The sequence below is a fragment of the Dromaius novaehollandiae genome, chromosome 1 (assembly GCF_036370855.1).
Source record: "Dromaius novaehollandiae isolate bDroNov1 chromosome 1, bDroNov1.hap1, whole genome shotgun sequence".
Classification (NCBI taxonomy): Eukaryota; Metazoa; Chordata; class Aves; order Casuariiformes; family Dromaiidae; genus Dromaius; species Dromaius novaehollandiae.
In genome coordinates, this window is record NC_088098.1 from 161,268,779 (window position 1) to 161,292,286 (window position 23,508).

Below are 23,508 nucleotides of genomic sequence, written 5' to 3' on the forward strand. Positions count from 1 at the left end.
TAGATGTGGAAGGCCGTAGATGAGCCAGAATGTCTGATAAGGTTTTATCAGTCTTCCTCATAGTAAAGGCTAGGTAAAAATAAGCTTCTCTGTCTTCCTTCTGGGCCCTAGGCTGACATAAGGCCCTAAACAGGAGAAATATAGAAAGATCAGCATTTGTGGAGTGCATGTTAAAGCTGGGCTTCTTTCACTATCTTTTTGCAGCATGTGTTTCAGATGCATGCCACACAAATAATGTTAGTCAGGTCTCTGTGCTGGCTACTGGCATGGGAGGAGGGCCTGCATTGCCGTCTTCCACGTCCCAAGTTCACTTGTCCTCATCTCAGCCCACAGACGACGGGCACACATACTCTTGACCTATCTGAGGTTCAGAAGTTGCCTTTAAGCTCTCTTTCTGCCTCTTGTAAAAATAATTAGTTCCAAACATATACAGAATTATAGGATCAGAGCCTTAAGGTGAAATCAGACAGTCCAGGTGAACAGTTTTTTTCTATTGTTTTCCTGCTTGCAATATTCCTTTTCAAGTTTGATAATTAAAGTTATTTTCCTGCCAATGTTTTGGGCTTCCATGTGGCAAACGCTTCTCTTTCCAGTGGAGCAGGAGCCAGCATGGCTGCCTTGAGCGCACACCAGTTATGTGTATCCTACCAACTCTTCCACAGGCTAAGTGAACAGCTCTGAGATCTGTTCCACTCCACTAATCCACTAACGCATTGCCCCTCAGTTTTCGTACATTATACATTAACATGCGCTGGCTATTTTTCCCCTTAAATAAAATCTTGAGGACCTTTGCCCATGTATCTGACCTGTGAAATATTTTCCTTCCTTTTCCTGTACATTTTCAAGCCTGGATTTGCACAGAAATGTGGCTTATTAACATCTGAAGCCAAGACTTCCATCTTATTGTGTCTTAGTGACTACTCATCTTATTTGCTCAGGTTGCAGTTAAATTGATAGTCTGTCCTAATTGCTAGTTTTGCATACCTAACCTGGGATCTGAAGCCAAACTAGTTCTCAGACAAGTCCTTTTGGGCTTCTTCAGCAACTTATATAATAACAGGTTGTGATTTGGATAGTGGGAAGTTGCACTATCAGACCCAATTTTAGCTAGTCTGGTAATGCAGCACCTATGGAATTCCTGCAGAAATCTGAAATCGCTTCACTAGAAGGCAGGAAATGAAAGTATATCTGGTCCTTCCATCATACAAATGACTGTTGGCGTAGTGGTCTGAGACAGCGCAATGAGCTGGGTGGTCTCGGTATACTTCACAGGCTGAGGTGGTGAATGGGCTGCAGAAGTATGGTGGAAGTATCGGTGTGTGCATGGCCTGCTCTTACCTTTTTCATCAGGGACCCAATGGAGGCAGTTATGGAGATATGACTCCTGGCTTGACGGGCCATTATCCATCCTGAACTACAATGGTTGTTCTTAAATAAGAAAAGCATAAAACATAAAAGAGGTTCAAGACCGACAACAATTTTCTGTGAATGCATTTTATATTTTTGTGTCAGCTGTGCTCCTGCTACTTTCATATTCTTTCATACATGAACATATATAAAATCAACAAGTATATTAGTTATATCTGCTTTTTTAATACATACGGCTACATGCCATTTTTGGATAAGATCCATGCTTGTGGATGGATTTTACCCTGAACTGTGTTTATTCTGTGCCTTTCCCCAGGGAGAGGTCCCAATGCACGGTAACTTCAGCAATGTACTGGAGAGTAACTCATGTCTGCTGTCATGATATTTCTGTCTGCCTCTATTAATAGGCCTACTTATACAGTCAGTAGTGCTAGCTCCTAAGGAAGCATGTTGTTTTCTCCCTTTAGCTTTGTTTTCGTATTTTGCACTCTAGAGAAGAACAAACCGAATATGGTCCACACACTGTTCCTTTTTCACATAGTATGTGCATCATGGGCTCTGCTGCATTGTCTTCTGCTACCCCTAAGGATGTAGTAAAAAAACCTCTTCACCTCACAGGAATGCATCTTGGAAAACTAGACCTTAAATATGGTTTGAGTGTTTCAACGTGATGTATTTGTGCATAGTGAGTTAAAATAGATGTATAATACAACAGGATTTCAGCTCACATCACAGGCCAAGTGCCAGCTTCCAAAATCTATATTTCAGGGTACATTTCCAGGTTTGTTTAAGTCTTCACAAGATTGTTGTTTAGTGTGTTGTTAGCAGACTTGTGTTATACTTCTGCCCTTATGATACATGCACTGATGAGTGCTTAACTCTTGCCAAAGCACATCTCCCATATTGTGAATAAATTGCAGCTTGAAGTTGCCACTTTTTGCTCACATCGCGTAATCACTTTTATTTATTATGGTGTTATTATGGTTCTATCATGATGGACTTTGAGCATGATTCTGTTCCTCTCAGAAATCACATGAAAAAATTATGGTGACTTGTCACCAGATCTGCCACCTATAAATTAAACAATTTGATTTGACATATAGCTACTCAGATAATCGCCAAAGTTGTATGCCAGCTGGGACAAGCCCAAAATGAATTTGAAAAATAGCTGACAAACCCATGGTCAAGCTTATAACTCGGGGCCTAATGCACCCCTGCAACTCCATTCCCATAAATCCAATAACGCTTTCCAAAGTGGCTGCTGCCTCACCTCTGCCTTCCTCTTTTGGGGGCTGCATTTTTTCTGTCGTCATATTAAACGCCGTAACCTGGCACTGGTCTCAAAAACCGCAGTGGTTCATGCTGTGGCTGACTGGAGTCTTGGATCAGCCGCATGCTGGCTCTGTACTGGGACGGAGGTGAGTTTGGAGACTGGCAGCCCATGAGTTTAACATGGGGGTGAGGGCTAGGCAATGAACTGGGACCTTTTGTTTTCACAGCAGCTTGCAGGGAGAGGATGAGGCAATGAAGGGAATGAAGAGAGGACTGAACAGCCTGGATGTTTCTTCTAAACCTCTCTCTGAAATCCTTTCCTTGAAGGTAGTGCTGTCAAATGGAGGGAGTCCTTTAGAAAGGGACTCACTGAGTCACAGGTTTATAAGTTCAGGAGCCACAACTGCATCATCCTCTTTGCTACTATCCTAAGCAAAACCTACAGCAGCTAACTTTGGGGTGGTGTGAGCTGGCTCCACTCTAATAGAGATTACAGTGAACCCCGCCACAACCAGCAAATAGCTTGGGACTCACACCAGGGCAACCTGATGGAGCCAAGTACCTTGGAAGAGGCTGCAAAGAAGCAAGGGACAGGAATGAATGCGAGCCATCCTACGCCGATTTTGAGCTCAGACTGAAACCAGGTGGTGATTTCTGCAGTCCTTACTCAAGCCAAACTCTCCTTGTGTCAGTGAGGCTTTGGCCTCTGTGAGGACTGCAGATTTTGGCCTCTGACATGCACTGCGGTGGTGGATTCCTGCAGAAAACTGCCTCTGCTAGGCCATTGCTCAGGGCTTTACCAGGAGAGAGCATGGGGGGAAGGGACATCTCCAAGCTAGAAATGGATTTTTTTTTTAAATGAGTGATTTGTTGGCTTCAGGCAAATGGCAGAAGGTTTTACTGAAAAAGCTTCTTTATGGGATTGTGGTTTTGCTTGGGGTAGCTGAAAGAAGTCTGTAAACCCCAGGAGCTCAAGGAGTTTGACAGGTTTGACAGGCCTTCCTGCTACTTATGAACAGGAGGCTGGAACGAGTGTTCCTGAGATCACCTCCCTGTCCTCATTCCAAGCATGCTGGCAAGGCAGAAGAAGAGAGAAGCCTTTCCCCCCGCCCTCCCAATTTTATTTGCTTATTTAGAGATGATCTTAGAAATTTGCATTTCTGAATCTTTTAAACTTCATGTTTTCTGGACTTGCCTCAATATAAAATTCCTGTCCTGCCCCTTCTCTGGGCATTGGATTGGACCCTCAGGATGTGGTCTCAGAGAGCCTTGAGCGTCTTGAAATCCACAAGACAATAATCATTAGCTGCAATAGGAGCAGCACACCAAAGACTGCTGAGAAGAGTATGTCAGCTCTAAAGAGTATGTCAGCTCTAAAGAACAGTGTTCCCACACTGACCACAATGCCACTGTCATACCTTCTTGTGTTCGCTTACCCTACCCTACCCCACACACAGCCCTGGCCTGAAGGAGTGGGCACATCTAACTAACCTCACATGTTTCCAGAGTTTGCAGATTGAAGGGCTCAGATTTCTGCAATAACAGCAGAGGCTCCTGGAGTATTTACAAACCGTCACTGGTCAGAGTGTTGTTGCAATGCATGAGGTGGGGGTCACAGTCTTGTGAGTGTGGCAAAAGGAAAGCCTAGAAAGTATCAGGAATTCATGAAAAATGTACACATAAGAAGGAATATCCCATTTCTTTGAATGCTTCTTATTCAATTCAAAAGGCATTCCAGTGACAACTTCCTGGGAAATTAATGCCTTCTTGTAAATCTCTGTCTGTGCTGAAAAGGTGCAGCTGAAATTCAGCTGAATTCTTCCTACTCTAGTTTCTAATCTTGCTTTAGTTCCTAACCCAAACTAAAGCTTCTGAAACCGAAATGAGCTCTGGAGACATGAACAAGCTCCTTAAGGCAGAACAAACCCATGAGATTAAGTTAAATGTCCTAGCTGAAGCAAATATCTGAGCTTTATCAAACATGCAAGCTGGAAAAAACTTTGGTGCTGGCATGTGGCCCTGATAACACCCGAGCATACTAAATTTTCAAGCTGCAAGGAACCCCTCAGGCCTGGGAAGTTTCCTACCTCCCAAAGAGAAGGAGCAGCTTAGCTCCAGAGACTGGCGTAATTCCTTAGCCTTATCCCTGGTAGCACCTGACCAGTCCACCTTATCCAGCTGACCCAGACTGCAGGCTCACAGACAAGTGCTTCATTTAGCATGAGTTAAAAAAAAAAAGAAGAAGAAGAAGAAGACACCCCCATAGCCAGTGCACCAGAGAAGGCTAGTTTGACTGAAGAAAGAAAAGCAAGCCCTTCAGTGTAAACCCTCTGACTTTGTTCTACTTTCCTATCTTTTCTTTAGTCTCGTTAAGACCTTTTAATACAAACTATGCATTTCAGACATTTAGTTCTCATATAAAGCTGGTTCCTGGTTCTCTAGTCTCACCATGATGGACTATGTTTTACCAGTTTCAAATAATTTCATGGAATAAGTGTTTCTCCCCGATTCTGCACAGGTAGGCATGAAATTTTCTTTCGGCTTCTTCTACACCACCTAGCTACCAGCTGGCTTCCTTGTGCTAGTTGATAATATATCCCCATTCTTCATATATTACTATTCAATTAGGGTAATGACTACAAGCCCCAAATGACTATGCTAGGACTGTGCAAACATAGTGAGAGATGGTCTGTGTCCCCAAATTTATCATCTAAATAGACAAGAGAGAGCATATGCTATTGTGCCAGTTGTATAAAGTGGAACTGAGGTGCACAGAGTTTAAGAGACATTTCCACGTAGGGAGCATATGCTAGAACCAGAAATTCAATCAGATCCTACCTAGTGCTCTGCCACATCGCTGTTCTCTCTCTGACTATCTTTTCCCTCTGTGGGATTAAACGTTACCTTGCTAGTCTCCTCCCTGTAGGTGCAGATTAATCAGGGCAGATTAGTGGGACAGACTTCTCACCATCGTCGCAGACCCTATGATACATGTGCTCTGAGGCACAGATCTGCCCAGCCTCCCTGTTTGCATAAGCCTCTGCATCACATCCTAAAAATAAAAGCCAGAGTGTCCTTCAGATACCTCAGTCATTAGACAGTTGGTACAGCCGGATGAAATCCTCCCCTCAGTGTTCAGAAGCAGCGGCGATGTCCCCTTAGCTCAGAGCATGGGATTTGGGGTGTTTTCTCTGGGAGGAAGGTGAGCCTTGCCTTGTAGTCCTCAGTCTCAAAATGTCCTTGTGCTATTGAACATCCTTTGCTCGAGTCAGGGATGTCCAACTTAGCCTTTCAATTTGAACTCAGCTCCTGCTCCACAAGTCATTTTTATTTTACTAGGATACCAGTGAAGCTGTAGCTCAGTAACTGATGTTAAGAGGAACTTTTAACACCTCACCAGCAAATGGAGTAGAGTGTTTCCCATTAGTGGCTGAGGAAGTAGTGCTCCTGTAACTTCAGCCTTGAAAGCTAATGAAGCTCAGATTGTGGCCGTGGCCTTTGATGTACAGATGCCTGAGGTCAGTGCAGTTTTCAAAGGTGCCAGTGCTATGCTATGTCACCATGTCAGTCTGGGCGAGGGCCCAATAATTCTAATCCTGTAATCATGTTTCTGTAAGCAACAGCGTTTATTGTGCAGATAGTGAGGGATAGCTGCAGCAGCAATTAAATCAGGGCTATGGTATGGAGGAGAAGCTAATCCAACCCTGTAATATCATTCCCAGTAGAGGAAATTATAGCCAACTACGTCCGTAAATAAGTAGCAAAATACTGAAATCATTTTAATGAGAAGGTCCAGGGATAAAAAAGCCTTGTTTGGCCATCTAATCCATCTCCCTGCCAGTTCACTCATTCTGTTAATGTAGGGATGTTAATACACTGGCAAAAGTCGGGAAATTCAGAGCTGTAGCTTGACACTCCATCTTTGGCTCACCCCAATACACAGTGGGGTTAAAGCATACAATGATGAGTTTGTCCCCTTTAGCTTTGAATTTAATTCCTCTCTTGGGTTGTTTCACAACCTCTGGTCATATAATGTGTATTTTATGTCTTATAACATAGACTGTCCTGCCTCCTGCGTATATATGCATTGTTAGAAGAACACAATGGCCTATTCCACTCTAGTGGGGGGGAAATACACATATATATGTAAATATTGTTTATCAAGGAGATGAGAAGAGCCTCCAACCTGTTCTGCTCTGCTAATTAGTATGTGTTTAGACATTTCTGTTATTTTATTTTTCATAATCTACTCAATTCCATTATAGATAAATGACTTCCTATGTATATGCTTTTAAATCAGAACTCTTTTATATTATATAAGCACTATATATAAAAATACAATTTTAAAAGAAGAAATGGAGTACTTAGTACCACTTTTTATGTAGCTATTTCTAACTTTGATGGGGTTCTGTGTGTGAAATGACCATAGAACTGATTATGAAGAATGAAATCTAAATGCCAGGGAAAAATGAAGAAAGTTTGCTTAAAGAAAAATTCATGGCAAACTACAGATTTCAATTGTTCTTTTGTGTCATGCACACACCCCCATGGTCCCCTATTCATATACATATATAAATATATACATATAGTTATTTCCTTTAGGTCAGTGCCTGAAAGTTCATTTGTGGGAATCCTGATTCTTGATATATTATTTGTAAACAGAGGGCCAGGGGACTGGAGTATTTCCGTGACTTCAATGGATGATGAGGCCTCAAGCTGTGAACTCAGATTGGGACTTCTAAGTATCCTGCTGCTACCTAACAGCTTGCTGAAAAATGACATAATTTGTGACATCAGCAATATGCTGTTTTAATAGAGGTTTGTAAAACGGTTTCCACCCTTGTGTGTCAATACAAAAACATCTATCCTCACTAAACCCAAGAAGGCCGCCTACTGTATTCCTCACACACCTTACATTCCTTTTACTTTCTAGGTATACGTTGCTATAAAGTCCTGTATCTGACCAGCAATAGGAAATCGTTTGGTTATATCTGCACTAGAACTCCCATCCCATCAGTTCCAGGGAAGATGTCACTTTTCAGAAAAACGGTGGCTGCCAGCAGGAGGTTCAGCAATGCAGATTTTAATAAGGAAACTTAATTTCAAATACAATTCACAGTTTGTACATGGTGAAAAATGTTTCTTACCACCTGGAAATTCGGGACACCGGTTTGGACAAAATAAATTTCAATTTGGTCAATGCCTTTTCATTTCAGTTGATCCCTTTAAAGCATTTTGCAGCTCTACAAACAAGATGTTTTATACAATTATAATAATAACAGCAGAGAACACTCCAACTTAAAAATCACCTAAAATAATTCCAAAAAATAACTGAAAGCCTTGGCTAACAAGACATTGAACTAAATGCTGGAGTTTTAATGATTTTGGTAAATGTTCCATTCTGTACTGTAATGAGAGGAGAATGATTTTCTTTTTGTAAATGACAGTCCGTCTGAGGTAAATTTATTTCTAAATAAGATACAAACTAAAAAAGTTTTAAAGGCTCTAAACATTTTCAGAACCTTAACTGCAGTAAAAGGAGTGCACTTTTAACATAAAGGAGTTGGCACTCTGGATTCATTCCTGCATCATGATAACTGAAATAGGTGAATTCTGTATCTGTTAGAAACCCTAACTTGAGACAACTGCCCAGTTACAGCTCCAGCATCCAGCATCTGACTTTCTTGGAGGGAGCTTGGACACATTCAGGGAATAATGACACATAGGTCCTAAGAATGGTAAAGAAAAGTAACACAGGCGGCAGACTACCTCCACGGGTGATTGAGTTGTGGATGAGGCAGGATACCTGCCTGTTTAGAAAACCATGGCCTGAGTTTTTCAGTCCACCACAATCTGCTCCCCAAAGCAAAGGTGCAGTGATGTAAGAACACTGAAAGAGTCAGGAAGACCCCATGTGAAAAAGCAAAGGCTCTTCACCTCTCTAAATAGCAGTGTTGTAGGCCTTCCTCACAGAGAGAAAAAAATCAAATGCATTTTTCAAGGGGGAAAACAGCCCACTGCTGTAGATGTTTAAGCAGGAGACTAAGGTGGCAAGCACAGCTTGGGAAAGCATAGGTGTAGGAAAGAAAGTTTCCTTTTCTAAGCTTTTACATTCCTCCCTTCCCCCTTTTTGTTTGTTGCATTCCCTGTACATTTTATAGGATCATTAAAATGCAAGTCTAGAAAAGACCTCAGGGATCACCTAGTCCAACCCCCTCACTGAGACTCTGGAGCAGTGGATATTTATCCTGTTCTAAAGGAACCACACCACTTTCCTTTAGTGACCCATCTTGCTCTGTACCTAGTCTTTCAATCAGACAGTTTTTTATTTTACAAATAGTTAGGATGTTCGCTCTTTCCTTTGCTGCAAAGTATACTGATTAAGTACCCTTCTGCCTAAGGACACTGAGAACAGCGGATTACTCCGCTGCTGAGTATGAGAATACAGGCATGCCTCCATCCCCATCGCTAAGCCATTTCTCAGCCATTCTCCCCCAGCACTTCAACATGCCTTGTACCACCTCTTTGTTACGGTTGCTCTCCAACTCGGGGTCTGTGCCTACCTGCTTCTGGCTGCACAGCTCAGGGTTAGCAGCAACTGGCAATTTTTTGGTAAACTTGTCACCAATTCACATCAGTAAGAACAAAACGAGGCCAGGAACCAAGCGCAGATCTTTACATCTCCCCTACATGTGAAATGGGACATCCTTCAAATTTTCCCTGCTTCTGCCTATACTCAGCGTAATGGCTTGCACAGACGGCTCCCAAGAAAATTCCCATTCTGTGAGTGTTTACCACGGGAAGGGACGGTTTAGCAGATATTCTAGGGTCTGAATGGAAGGCACGCATGGAGAGAAAACTGAGGCAACTTGGTGGAAAAGTGGAAAGCTCAGTAAGTTCTGCCAGATCCTTTTCAAATGCCAGTGGGAATCCGGTGGACTCAAAGACCATTACATTCAGCCAGAAATTCAGTCAGTGGGCTTCAGCCCTTGCTTAAGATCCATGATAATAAAAGTCAAATAGGGTGTACAAGAACAAAACAATTTGTGCATTTGCCCATGACATACTCGTAAAAAATTAGCCTCAGATCTCTAGTGATTTCTGGACTGGTTTTATGCACATTTACTGTAGAAGGAGAGAAAGCATGGTTACTATTTTCATACTTGGTTCTCACATGAAATAATGGGGGAGGAGAAGGGGGGAAGATGCAGCTGCAAAAACAGTCAGTGAAACATAAAAATCTCCATTGCTTTGTTGTGATTCTCAGTGCCCTTCAACTTCTGGGCACAGACAAGGCCTCCCCCTGCTCAGGTTCAATACACAGGGGAGCCTTGGGGCTCAGAGTTCCCTCCCTATTTTCCCTAAGCTTCGCTGTCAATTGTGCTTTTGTTCAAGGAAAAAATTTAGCCCAATGCATGCTAATTTATAGCCAGAGAGGCCATTAAAAAAAAAGTTTATTATCCTTTCCTTCCACTCCTCAAATGCGGTGTCACAGCAGCAGTTTTTTGGTAAACTTGACACAAACCCATGTCAGAGCAAAACAAGGCCAGGAACCTGGGACATCCTTCAAATTTTCCCTGCTTCTCCCTATAATCTGAAACATGCATGTTTGATGAAAATCTAGGCACAAAGACACAAAGATATACCTGCACTAACTCATTGCCCTTTGCCTGCAAACTTGCACTTTACACATCTGTCTCACATATCCACTTTGATTAATACATGTTAGTTAGAACACTAAGGAGTACAGAAACTGTAATTGCCTAACAGAGCTACAATATAGAGACATATTTACATTTACTACTGAACTTATGGTGTGCCTTCTTTCAGTAAATATGGCATATTCTCAATAGTCAACAAAAACTTAGACACCATGCCTGGTGAAGTCAGTTAATCCACTTCACCTCTGGATTTTGTAATTTCTTGCAAAATCTTACTACTGCACAAATAGAGATTTTGCGATTATTATGGGGCTGGCTTTCTTTTTTTTTCTTTCTGGGAGAAATATTTTTTTCAAAATGGATTGTAAAGAAAGAAAAAGAAGTGCCTCTCATCTACTATATACTTTAAGCAGTCTCTGAGTAGAGTATCACAACTGAACACTTTCAAATGAACGTGTAGGCTTTTGCTAGTACTACGGCAGTAGCACAGGTACTGAAGCAGAGGAATGGCATTCCTGTGAGGCAAGCAAGGATGGAAAGCCTCGGTAGGGCAAGCTCTTTCTGTGGTATCTCTTGGACATCAGAGAAGACAGAGAGCACATCCCTTCCCTGCACTCTAACATGGTATGAGAGCTGTGGGACCTTGTTAGACTCTAAAAGACAACCCAAACCCTAAGCACCAGTGCTGATGGTAAAGACACCAGAAGTGATTTGTTCTCCCACTTCTGCTCTCATACAGCAATACCAATGAGACAACTGTACAGCTCTTGTACCTCCTCTGCCCCCAGCTTCCCCTTCACCCCCAAATATTTAATTCAATGTTATGCAACCACAGGTCTCTTTGCAGTGAAACAGGCAGCTGGATTGTCAGTAAGGTCACATTAGCAGTGATACATCCACTATCAACTGCCTCTGAGCTGCACCTTTAAGCAGGACTGGATGTGCCGTGTTAAACTGAAGCATTTCTAGTCACATCTCACAGTGTACCAGACCTGCACAAGCATTGCTGCATTTTAGGGACAACTGCAAAAGCCAACCGAGAGAGAAACTGGATGTCAGGAGCCAGGCAAGATTGTGCCAGCAGCACAGACTTGTCTCCCATGTATTCGAGGCTCATTCATGCATGCATGTGTGACATGGGGACAAGTGTTTTTTTACCTTCAGCAGGCTTCACTTTGGAATCTTCCTAATTGATGCATGTGCTTGGTATCACAACCTTAATAATATCAGCAGTGTGAGCAGAAATAGGAGTAAAATCACAAGCACAAGCCTCAGAGCTACATGGAGCACCACTTTAAATCACAGAGGCCCAAACAGGTAGTACAGGTATTTGGCTCTCCTTGTTCTCTCCAGGATGATTAGCTTCAAACGACTGCAGCAGGTTGTAGACACCTGCAACAGCTTGAAGAATCGGGCCTTTTGAATATCTTGGGACATAATTATAAGTAGCACTTTGGCATTACTATCAAGGATTTTGAAGTTTCCTTTTTGGATTTGATTCGGAGAGTGACAACCCCCAAATGCGGTGAGGCTGTCTGATCTCTCCTCTGCTCGCCCTACGTGCGCACATGAGGTATTTCTGCTCTGCACCGCATCCCCTGCCGAGACAGGGCAGGGAGGAGCTCCCCTGTCCTGCTCCGCAGTGCCGGAGGGGCCGGGGGCCCTGAGGTAGCAGGGCCTGGGGCGGAGGAGCGCGGTGGGGGGCTGTGATGGGGCCAGGGGTGGAGGGCACTAACGCCTGGGCGCAGGTGTGGGGCAGCTCCCCCGAGGAGCTGCGTGCACCCGTTGAGTGCGCGCAGGTGGCCTTTCCGCAGGTGCCCTCGTCCCAGCGCCCAGGGGTGCGGCGGGAGCCGTTACTGCGGCGGTTTAACGGCTCCCCTTAACGTGCCCGCTCGCTGCCCCCTCCGTGGCCGGGGCGCCTAGCAACGGCGCACAAAGGCGCGGGAGTGTCCTGGCCGCCGCGGGGGCACGGGCCGGTCTTTCAGCCGCCACCGTGGCAAGCGGGCAGGTCCACGGGCATCTACCGGCCTCGCTGCGCCATGTTCGGCCTGAGGCGGCGGCGGAGCTCGGCCCCGGCGTGGCCGCGGTCTCCCCGCGGCAAAGACACCCCCTCTCCCCCCCGCTAGCGAGGCAGCGCAAAAGCAACCCCACACTCCCAGGACGTGTGTGGGGGGGGGGGGCGGGGGGGGCAGCGCCCCCAAACGCCCCCCCCCCCCCCGCCGAGTCCCGGGGAGCCCCCGGGCGGCAGCCCACACGGCTCCCCTCAGCACTCCGCGCAGGCAACGGCCCCAGACCGCTGTGCTTCCCGCGGGAGAAAAAGAAAGAAAATAACCGCCCTCACGGGCTTTTATTTTCTCCCTCTTCCCCCCCCCGCCCCGCCTCCCCGCACACATCATCTTTAAAATAGTAGTTAAAAATAATATTGGCTAGGAGTTCTGCCACGCTCTCAAATCTGAGGGAGGTGAAGGTGGGAAAAGAGAGGGTTGGAGCAATGGGATGGACGAAATGCAAAGATTTTTCTTTTTTTTCCCCTCCAATCCAGAATCAGAAATTACTGCCTGAAGAGGAGATACTCCGTTTTATTGGCTCGTAAAAAAGTTTTCAAAGCCTAATTTCCCCCAGATACATTTATTTTCCGTTGAAAGCGAATTAAAACAATACGCGCGAGTACGTGCTGTTAAACCAAAGCCATCTTTTGCTGTTAATCCTAGAAGAAAATGATTAGAAAAGTCAGTAAAACAGCGCTGTGTTTTAAGTGCAAAACTCAAATATGAAGAATAGTGGTCTCACATAAGGAGCATTGAACCAGTCCAAGAAACACGAAGGGACCCTTAGTAAGAGTTAAAATTCAGTGTCAGGTTACTTCTCGATATTACAGAGAACATGCCGTTCCTGGAAGGGATTTGTGGTTGTGAAATGCATCCCTTGCTAAAATACCGTTTGATGCTTGTGTTGAAGAAGGAAACCAAAACAATCTTTTCCTTTCAAGCCCCGATTTCAAAACAAAACCAAAAGAAAAAAAAATCCCTCTAAATTTCAAACTGCAGCTTTGAACAGCTTTCCTGGCGATATTTTCTTCAAACCTCACACGCGGACTGCCCCTCTGTTCCCGAGGTCTCCGTGCCCTCCCTTCCCCCGTTTCTGCTGCTTGGATGGTAGGTTCAGAAGCAAATGCCCTGCTAAATAATTGCTAGAATTAAAAAAAAAGGGAAAATGCGCACCAGCATTCAGGTGCTAACCTACTTATTTGAAAGTAATTTATTTTCCATTTTGCCCGTTTTCCCCCTTTAAAACAGAACGCTGAAAGAAAGAATAAGTGCTTTAACATTTCAATGTTGTGCTCTGGTAATTACTTTTCACTTTTCCCCTAAGTTCCAATGTGAAAACCTCACAGGGGGGTCTTTGCTGTAGCAGGGCTACAGTTCCCAATCCCAGGCGCAAGATCTGCAATTACAAACCCATTCGGTGCCCTTCCCTATCATTAATATGCACAAAATCCTGCTGCTAATCTTATAATCTGTTTTGTTTCATCAATTGCTTGCCTAACACCAGGCGGGAAAGAAAAAGAGAAAAAGAGAGAAAAAGAATAAAGCCGGAAAACACGTAAAGCTTCCTAAAGTAAACTAAAAACAAATCAGAGCGGATTTTATTTCTTATAGAGCGAAAATCGTTAAGACCGTTAAATGGAAGCAGGGATTTTCCGCTGGGGAAGGGGGGGGGGGGAAATCAGTGAAATTTAAGAGGTAATTTGAACGTATCCGAAGTCGGGCGTCGATGTACGGAAATTTGCATATATTATTTCTGCGCACCCCGGTCACGAAATGAAGTTACTTAGGCGGCCCATTGCGCTTGTGCGCAAGCACCTCGAGCCCACTTCACCCCGCACGAGCGGCTGGCGGCGGGCAGCGGGGCTGGCGGGCTCCGCGCGGCGGCGGGCGCAGGGTGCGCGCCCTCCGCGCCCGCGCAGCGCCGCCGGCTTGTCACCCGCGGCATTAAGACTTCAGTAAAACAATGAAGACATTATTATTTTTTTTTAAATCCCCCCCTCCTTCCCCCGGCGCGGTATTAAGGGAATAAAACAATCTACGCCACACGGGTCCTATTGAGATTAATGAAAAAATTATGCAAAAAGGAAAAAAAAAGTCCTATATCTCATTTTCCTTCCCCTGCGCCAGGCCTTGTCTCCGTATTGCCTTGCACCTGATGATTTATTAACGTAATCTGCGGGGATAACTACAAATGTGCCCCGCTCCGGCTTGTCCCAGCTCATCTTCTAAGTAATTGTTTCTCATTAGTTCTGATAATGTTTTAATAGTGTTACCCATAATTTAGTCATCCAAGAATTAATAACAGAGGGTGCCCTGAAACGACCGGGGGGCGTGCGGGGGGGGGGGTGCGAGGCGCAATATAAACAGGTAGTCTTTAATTAATCAGATTAGCCTCGAGGTCCTCGCGCGGTAACGGATCACTTAGCGCCGTCGGGCGGCACCGGGGGGGCGGCTCGTCCGCCCAGCGCCGCCTCCGCAGCCGTCCCGCCGCGCAGGGGCCGCCCGGCCCGGGGGTGCGGTGAAGGCGGCCGCGCGCGGGGAGTGTCGAGAACGGGTAACGGTTCTACCGGTCGCTCGCGCGGCTACCCTGGAGGCAGCGCCACGCGCGCCGCTGCCGGCAGACCCCGCCCGGCCCCGCTCCCCGCGCCCAGGGCACGCTCGCCCCCGCCAACAGCCGCCTGCTCCGCTGGCGCTGTCCGCGCCTAGCCCCGCGGAGGGCTCCGCGCCCCCGGCCGCGCAGCCGCCACCGGTTCAGCCCCAGAGCGAGCTGGGGCTTTCCCCCTGCCCCCTCCGCGCTCCCCGACCCATCTCGCCCCGCTCCTCCAGGAGTGCGGCGAAGGCACCGCTCAGCACGGCTGCCCGGCCTGCCCTCACAGCCCGCTCGCCGGCGGCGGCTTCGGCCGCCATCCCGACCACCGCCCCCGCCTCCCGACCCGGCCCGGGGGTGTCCTGGGGAGGCGCTGGCTCCGGCCACGCCGCCATTTCCTAAGGGCGCAGCGGCGAGGCGAGCCCCGCGGCGAGCCCGGGCTCGCTGTCCCCGCCGCTTCCGCACGAGCAGCGCCGCGAAGGCACTGTGGGGTTTTTTCCTTAATTAAAACAAAAATAACAAAAATGTTTAAAAATGCTGCTCGGAGACGGAGGGGAAACAGAATAAGCGAGCAGATGGGAGGAATAAGCCACTGTGACTCCATACGTAAAATGGCCATGGAGGCGGTGAAAAATGAAACTAAAAAACAACTGTTTTCTATTTACAAATTTAAATAAACAGAACAGCCTTCCCCGCGGTGTTTGTCTAAGTGCAGCAGCATTGCTGCTGTGTAGGTCATGAAAAGGTTGGTGCATAGTTTAAAACTTCCCATTCTGTTAATTTCTTAAAGAACAGTCGTTCATAGTCTGAGCACAAAAGCTCATGATTTAATGAGGAACAGAAACAAAATCTCTGATTGTTGGTGTTTCAAACTTCATTGGAGTCCTCTGGCAACCACAAGTTGATCCTCTGCAGCTTCAATACCCTTTAGCCCTCCATATAAGAGTACATGCTGAATAGAGGACAATGCCTGGTTGTTATGTTTATTTACCCTTACTACAAGCTGGGTTAACCTCTTCAAAACAGCTTTACTAAGCCCGTTAACCACACGGCCCACATGACCTGTAGCCGTATCCCTAATGTGATGTAAATCTGACTCGAGACCATATGCACAAGTTCTGCTGCATTGTGCCTCCGAAAACTACAAGTTTATTGCCGTCCAACCCTTCCCGGGCTCCACGTTTCCAGGAGGAAATGGTCTGAATAGCAACCACTTAAGAAAAAGTCAAGAGTCTTGCATTGTTGGAGCAATATTTTTAATGGCTGTTGCACATTTACGGAAGGGGGGGCGGGGAGAGAAGTCCGTGCAGGGTAATGATTTTCATTGCAGTTACTTAAACTGGTGGATAATTATTCAAGACTTTGCCCTTCATGAGTGCAGGAAGAAGCATAGATAAAAAAGAAGTGATTTGACCCGATTTTCAGTTGTTATTTTAACAGAGCTCACAGCTTACATTTTGCTTTTACCCTTAAGTGAAGTCATAATCCTGCATTTGTAGCAATTATCGTGATGTCACACAGTCAGTGATGTGACTTCATTGCAGGCTATGAGTACATGGGCCATACAGGAGTGAGCAGTGGTTTCAGTCTCAAATAGTTTTAGTAATTAGCAATTCTGGCAAGTAATTATGACAGATCTGCAAAATGTAAATGAATTTCTGCTTAAGCCTGATGTATTTAATTTTTTTCCCCAAGTATAGTCATCTTTTAAAACAGCTACTGTGGCCACATGGTGAGAGCTTCATTTACCAGATCATTTTTTCTTGATGGCTGTGGCAAGCGTAACAATGTTCTGTGCCTGCTTCAGTAATGGCATGTCTATCATACTCCCATGGAAAGTAAAGGCTCCCTGGAAAAGAGAGAATATAAACTTCCTGAAAAGACCTTTGGAAATTGTCATTTGCTTTTTTGCTTTTTTCTTTTTAAACACATCCGCAAAGCAGGAAACGTTAGACCCCACAGGAATATTGAACAAGTTTTAGAACAAGACAAACCAACCAACATGAGGCAAATACAATAAATTAAAAAAAATGTTGAGTGCTTGAAAGAAGAGCCAGAGAGAGAGAGAGAACAGCCCTATATGTAGCCTGCCTGCTTTAGCCTCTCTAGCTGACAACCCAGCAGGGCACAGAGTGGCCAGGCCATGGGTGCCGGGCCAGGCAGGCGGCTCACAGCCACGGTGCCCTAAGGTGAGTGTCCAGCTGCGGCTGTGTGTGTGGGTGCCACAGGGGTGGCACAAAACCATCTGTTGGTGGTTACAGCCAGTTAATGAATAGGACGAATCGTTATCTTCATCAGGAAACAGAAATAGGCTTTTCTGGGCAAGTGGAGGGAAGTTTTCCTCATTTGGGTGTGTGTTGGAAGGTTCTGCTGCTGCACCTCTCCTTCAGTCTCCTGTGCTAAAGATAGACTGGGTCTATGTTTAGAGTAAGGTGGTGGGATGAAAACTGAGAAAGCAAATGGCTGCTGCATTAACATTTACTATATGTTATACAGTAAATATTTTATATAATACTTTGCTAACAACTTAAAGCCCACCTGAACATTGTGCATACAGGGAATTTCCCAGAATTACTCCAGAACTGGCCAACATGTCACAGCAATGATGATCCCAGAGTCAGGGTAGATTTTAGAAGTCACTATTTCCAAGGATTTTGTGTTTGTACCATGGTGACAGGTGTAAAATAATTAACTGTAGATTGCAGTTAAATCTTAAATAGAATAAACATTATGTATTAAGTAGAGCCACACCTGACTTGTTGCTTTGGATGCTTTAATCTACATTTGTGTTGAAGAAACAGAATTTTTAAGATAAAATGCTGTGCAACAAGATACTCCAAAGTTCAGCAATCGAACAAAAAAAATATCTTGTTTGTAATTCTGACTGTACTTTGACACGTTCTTGAAAAAACAAAGATGCATTTTCCTCCCCTGAAGAATTTAGAATTGAAGGCCCTGCCCCAGCATTGTGTGGGGTGTCTCTGTGAAGTACTGCTCCCTTTTCATGTCTTGCTGCAATCAATACAGGATCACAGGCTGATTTTAGATTTGATAGTGAGTGAGACTAACCAAGAACAGAGGAAGGAAAGATAGCTGTATGTGTGTACGTGCATGCATAGGAAGAGAAATGCAGAGTAGAACAAGCAGTTTATTTTTTTTGTTTTTCATGTAAGGATTGATAACAATTAAATAGAGGAATCTGGTAAATAAAGTGAAAATATAAGCCATTCACAAAAATTTTTATGAACAGTGCTGCTCTGCTGGCATATTTAGCTTGACTGAAGCCGCATTAATTAAATACTAAATCACATTTTATGCCAACTAAGACAAAAATCCACCTTAAACAGTAAATTAATATGACTGAATATTATTGTATATGAGAACATGCTGCATTAAAGCCATTAAAAGCCTAATATTTAAAACTATTATTCTATTCTAAGGAGGATTTCACACTGCAGCTTGTGATATCTTAGGCAGGCTTGGAGAAAAATGGGACTGACAAGATACTCAATGATAAATGCTTCAAATCTAATTTCTCATTTACAGAGCAACCAATCAACCCTACGTAAGTAATAATAACAATAATACACTTTTTATCTTTGCAACATCTCAGCCATTTTCACTTGTACTTGTAAAGATTTACAGAAAATGCAACCTCAAACTGTTCCATTTATTAATTGTTGTGAAAATTAATTAGGAGCTAAGTAATAACTTTATGATATAGGACTTCTGTAAATCCTTCTTCAGAAAAATTTGGGTCTATGTAGTGGTCTGAAAGTTCTGGTTAGTGCAAGATACGTGTTTTCATTGTAAGAAAAACATCTTTTAATTGTGGCTATTCCTCTGTAAGTATTCAGTCAAATAATAACTATTGTTTAAAAGAGAAATTTGCAGACAAGTTAACAGTAATAAGTAGAGATATGTTAAGGTCTGGAATCATCCTTCCTAGCTTTGTAAAATGGCTGAATTAGGAGCACCGTTATTCTCGGTACTGGCAGTAGTTCACAGCAAGAGATAGGCACCAGCAATGGCAATTCTATCCTGGGTAGACTCAGTAATGATCTGAGTCCTATCCTCTCCACTGACTGTATACAGCATGCTCTTAAGTTGGGCATCTTTGTAGGTGCCTAAGTCGAGGGGGATGAATCTGGGCCAAAATGTCTTTTTAGAAAGCAGAAGTTAGTTAAACAGCAGATCTGTCCTCTGTTCATTAAAATAACATGTTCTAAGTTTAAAAACAGGGTAACAGCAGATATACATGTGAACACTGAACCACTTTAGGCATGCAGTACATTCTCTTGTTAATGTGCATCTGTAATTTTGATTGGTTTTAGCTTGAATTTTTGATGGAAAAAAAGTATGTTTTTCTAACAGTCAAGAGTAACATGAACAAGTTGGATTCTCCGCCTGTTCACTCAGGCTTAATTTCTCACTGCTAATTTGCAGTGTTGAGCTAAAGTCCAGGAAAAGAAACCAATTTTGATGCCATTGAATATACTCTATTCATTGCCACTCTTTCCACCCACAGGTTTCAACAGATAGGAAATACCAATAATTATAGCTTTGTCCCCATGCCCTCTTTTCCAATTCTGTTAGATGAAATTTGCCTTTAACATTCTTTTGATTTTCTTTCATGTTAATATAAAGAAAACAAGACTTTCCATAAACACCATTTACTTTGATAGTGTTAACCTACTGATTAATTGAGTCATAGAGCTAAATTTTCTTTTTGGCTAATTTTCTTAATAATCTCACATTTCCAGCCAGTACTTAGACTTCCAGTAGTTAAACTGTTGGATCAGAAGTCGGTTCTTAAGGAAACTTGTGGCATGAATTGGAACGACTTTTAGTGTGTGTTGCTAGGCTGGGGTTTGGATTATTTGTGTTATGTTGTTTTGGTTCTCACTCTCTACACCGTCGGTATAACTCATTCAGCAGGAGCCTTTTCAGAAAGGCTCCTGCCTTCAGGTGACTCAAACATGTAAAATGTGCCCTTGGAAGTAACAGGTCCTCAACATAAAGACTGCCAGAGGAGCTGGGAAAAGAAGCAGCCAGAAGGCAAAGCCTGAGCTGGTGTGACGGGTGAGCACACTTTGTAGGGTGATGATGTGTAGATAAAAGTAACCTGGACAGCACAAGAGGTGAGGGAACCGAGGACAACTGCAGCAGTTGTACTGCAGGGGGGAACCGCAGCCTTTTTGTGGAATGGATAGATTTATGGGCCAAAACCACTACATCCATTTTAGGCAATCCAGCACACATTCTGCTTTCCTTATCCAAGGCTGTTTTTAATGCAACAATACACTGGACATCCTAAAGGTGTTATGAGAATTATGGTGACTTTTGCACTCACCAGCTTGTGGAGTATGGAAGCTGAAAGAGCTCTTTGGCTCGCCTAAAGTGAATAGCTGTGAAGACAGCACAACACCGGAGAGGAGTTTGTATTTGTACATCCTTTGACTTTGCTCAGCCTGAGAGCTGTGTGCCTCTGTCAGGAAGACTATCAGGGAATACCAAGGAAAAAGCAAGGAAGAAAGGTGAACGGGCAACATTTCCCATTTGGGTAATTATGCAGACTAGTTAGAGGTCTTCCCAGTTGATTGACAAACAAGGCAAGACTCAAAGATATTTCCTTTGTGGATAGCTCTAGGATAGCACTTAGAAATAAAAAGAAGGCAGGCCCATCTAGCTCTTCTCTTTGCTGGTTTATTGGACCTGCCCACAGTGCCCACAAAGCAGTCATCTCTCTGGCTCCACCTTTTGTATCAGGCCACCCTCTCCAGGCTGAATGATGAACGACCAGTACTGTGCAACTTGCTGCATCCCCCAGGCACCATGCCATATTTGAATGCAATAAATTCACAATGACATTTAATGTTCTGTTAAAATAGTAGTAACATTAAAAAAAACATAACAGCTATTTATGCAAGATGCAGGCCATGGCGAGTCAGGTCTTAATAGCTCTACTTTGAATTTCACAATGTTCTGAAGTGCTTTGAGAAGGGAACGGAGAGAGCTTTTGGCAAATACAGAAAACAGCTGGAAGGGAATTAAAATTAGAGAAGGCTGCTGATTTTTTCAGAAGGAAACAACAAAAAATAATAGACTTGGAAAAAAGAGAATCGAGCATGGTCAGCCCCAGATGATACAAAGATCGAGCCTGCAGACAAAGGGAGCAATAACGCAGAGGTGACGGAGAACAGTCATTTTCACAAGCCAGGAGCCAAAGAAATGGGCGTATGAAAAAGGGGGCAAGTTAAGCATTAGGAATAACTAGTGGAATGAGTTTCCAGGTGACTGAGAGATTGAGGAGATTGAGAACCAAACTTTGTAACATACCAGCTTGGCAGGGCTTATGCTTGTATCTTATGAATCTCTTTGTGGAGAAATGTAGCCACTACCAAAACCAACTAAGATCTAACAAAGCTCAATGTATAATTGGTGGCTATTCTTTGACAGCTTAGAAGACGACTCTGGCCACGTGTTGCCCTGGATCTTGGACATGTTCTTGAACATGCCATATGTATATGTCATCCTTAAAGATTTCCTCTACCTATAACAAGTGAAATGTATGAAGGCACAAAAACAGTTTCAGCATTTCAGGTCTGTTACATGCCAAGGCCAAAAGATGAATATTTTAACACAGTGGTTCTTGGAACACTAAGACCACCTCTGTGTGCATGTGTGTGTGTATGAGACAGCATCCAGGAACTTTTACTCTATGAAAACTTCAGGAGTAGTTAAGAGCTTCATAAATCTGTATTACCATTTCATCAAAAGAGTATAATTTTCTCCTGGCAAGAAGCATTTAATCTCTTTAGGAAGTAAATAGATGGGATTCAGAGTCAATGATTTCTGTATCTGCTGGGGATCAGTTTTCCTGGGGGAACTAGGAAAGGAGAAGAGACCAGACAGCCAACTTCCTCAACTCTCCTGAAACCTTTTATATAATATGTGATGTTATGTGGGGTTTTACTCCCACAGTCTTTTGGTTCATTATCTAAGTAAATTAGAGAAACGGGTTGGATAAAACTGTCAGGATGCAGAACACTAAGGCACCTCATAGTTGTGTGACACACTTCTCTCTGAGCTGTGGCTTGGATTAAAGTACAGGAGTTAATTAAAGTAAAATAATAATTGTTCTGGGACATGTGGGACAGTGATCAGACAAGTTAGTCCCCTTTGGCTAACAAGATCGAAGAATTAGAGGTACTCCCTCACCTGGGAGTGCTTGTGGCATTTTCCTCAGCATTTGCTCTTTCTGTATTTATCTATGTCTCTATCTATGCTCATCTGGATGACAGTAATGAACTAAGAGTGTTACTACAGACCCTCAGTTCTTAGATCGCTGGAAACCATTTATAATCTGCATCAGTGCTGAATTTGAGGATTGGCTTTCCTAAGGTGTAGCAAGTATATAAATTCCAAAGTACCAAATAAGTCCTATAAGTTACAATTTCCTATTTGATTACAGACACAATTCCAGATGTGAGCACTGATTGTGAGAACTGCCCATTGTGTTTTGGGAACCACCATTGTTGTTACTGGGTTACCTTGACCACTGATGAGACTTGGCTAACAAACCTTTGATTTGGTGGTCTGTTCTACAGGTCTCACAATACATGTAGCCAACAAGTTTAATTCCCATGGTGACAATGGTCAGACCTTTCTTAACGATACATATAAAATCTACACTAAGCTTCTGGTCTATAGTAGAAAAAGAATTCAATTGTCTTGTATCACATGAAAGAATATAGCTGATAGTGCTATATTCATACATGTGCGTGTCAACATATGGGATGCTCTGGACCATCATGTAGAGAAAGCCAGCATTTCGAGAGGAGTTTACTTTGTGAATGTGGTCAGGAGATTTAGACGGCAGGCTGGGAGGTACTAGTGGATCCTGGTGAATAGGTAAGGCCTTGGCATGGCCAGAAAGGAGTCTGTGTAATGAGCACACTCCGGCCAGTACAGAGTACTTCGGATGAATTGTTTATAGGATCATCAGTTTTCTTCCAGACCCACTGGTGAGTGGAAGAGAAGGAAAAAAAGCCAAGGTTATCATTCTGTCAAACTACAATACTGACAAGAAAGCACCTGCGGCTGAATTTTGAATTAAAGATAGGTCTAAGATGGGGATTATCTAATGCTAGTAGAGTTACCCCCCAAAAAATCTCTGCCACCAGTTAGGTGACCTGGTGCCAATATGGCCATATTAATAGGAAGGAGACTGTTGCTCAGAAGGGGAATGAACTGAGGAGTGAGGGGAAGTCCTCTGGTGGCACTCTGCTGACACGGGGTTAGAAATACTGCCCTGCTGATGCAGATGTATTTTTCTTCAATTAGTCTTCTTACGAGTTTGGCTAGTAATATCTGCCTTTGCAGACCAAATCTCTGCGACGAGTGTGTGGCAGTAGTGTTACCTCCTTGCCCTACTTGGCTTTTTGCTGAGAGGACGTGCATCTAGGACCTAGGGGAAATGGGAGTAGGGGGACCAGAGAGGCAGCCTCCCTTCTCTCCTCCACCCCCTTTGTCATTAGGAGATTTTGTGAATCAAGCAGAGCTCCCATAC

General features: G+C 44.0%; 1 protein-coding gene and 1 long non-coding RNA gene across 3 annotated transcripts in view; one reads left to right on the forward strand and one right to left on the reverse strand.

Annotated features, from left to right (window-relative positions):
* The window catches only part of LOC112994833 (uncharacterized), a 61,271-nt gene that overhangs the window by 9,555 nt on the left and 28,208 nt on the right, over positions 1-23,508 (forward strand). The window lies entirely within an intron of this gene.
* Positions 16,176-23,508, reverse strand: part of CLYBL (citramalyl-CoA lyase) — a 184,028-nt gene continuing 176,695 nt past the window's right edge. For both annotated transcript variants that reach the window (XM_064504431.1, XM_064504426.1), the window contains one exon: positions 16,176-16,785. In XM_064504431.1, coding sequence (XP_064360501.1) covers positions 16,690-16,785 — 96 coding nt within the window. In that variant the 3' untranslated portion in view covers positions 16,176-16,689. The remainder of the gene's footprint in view (positions 16,786-23,508) is intronic.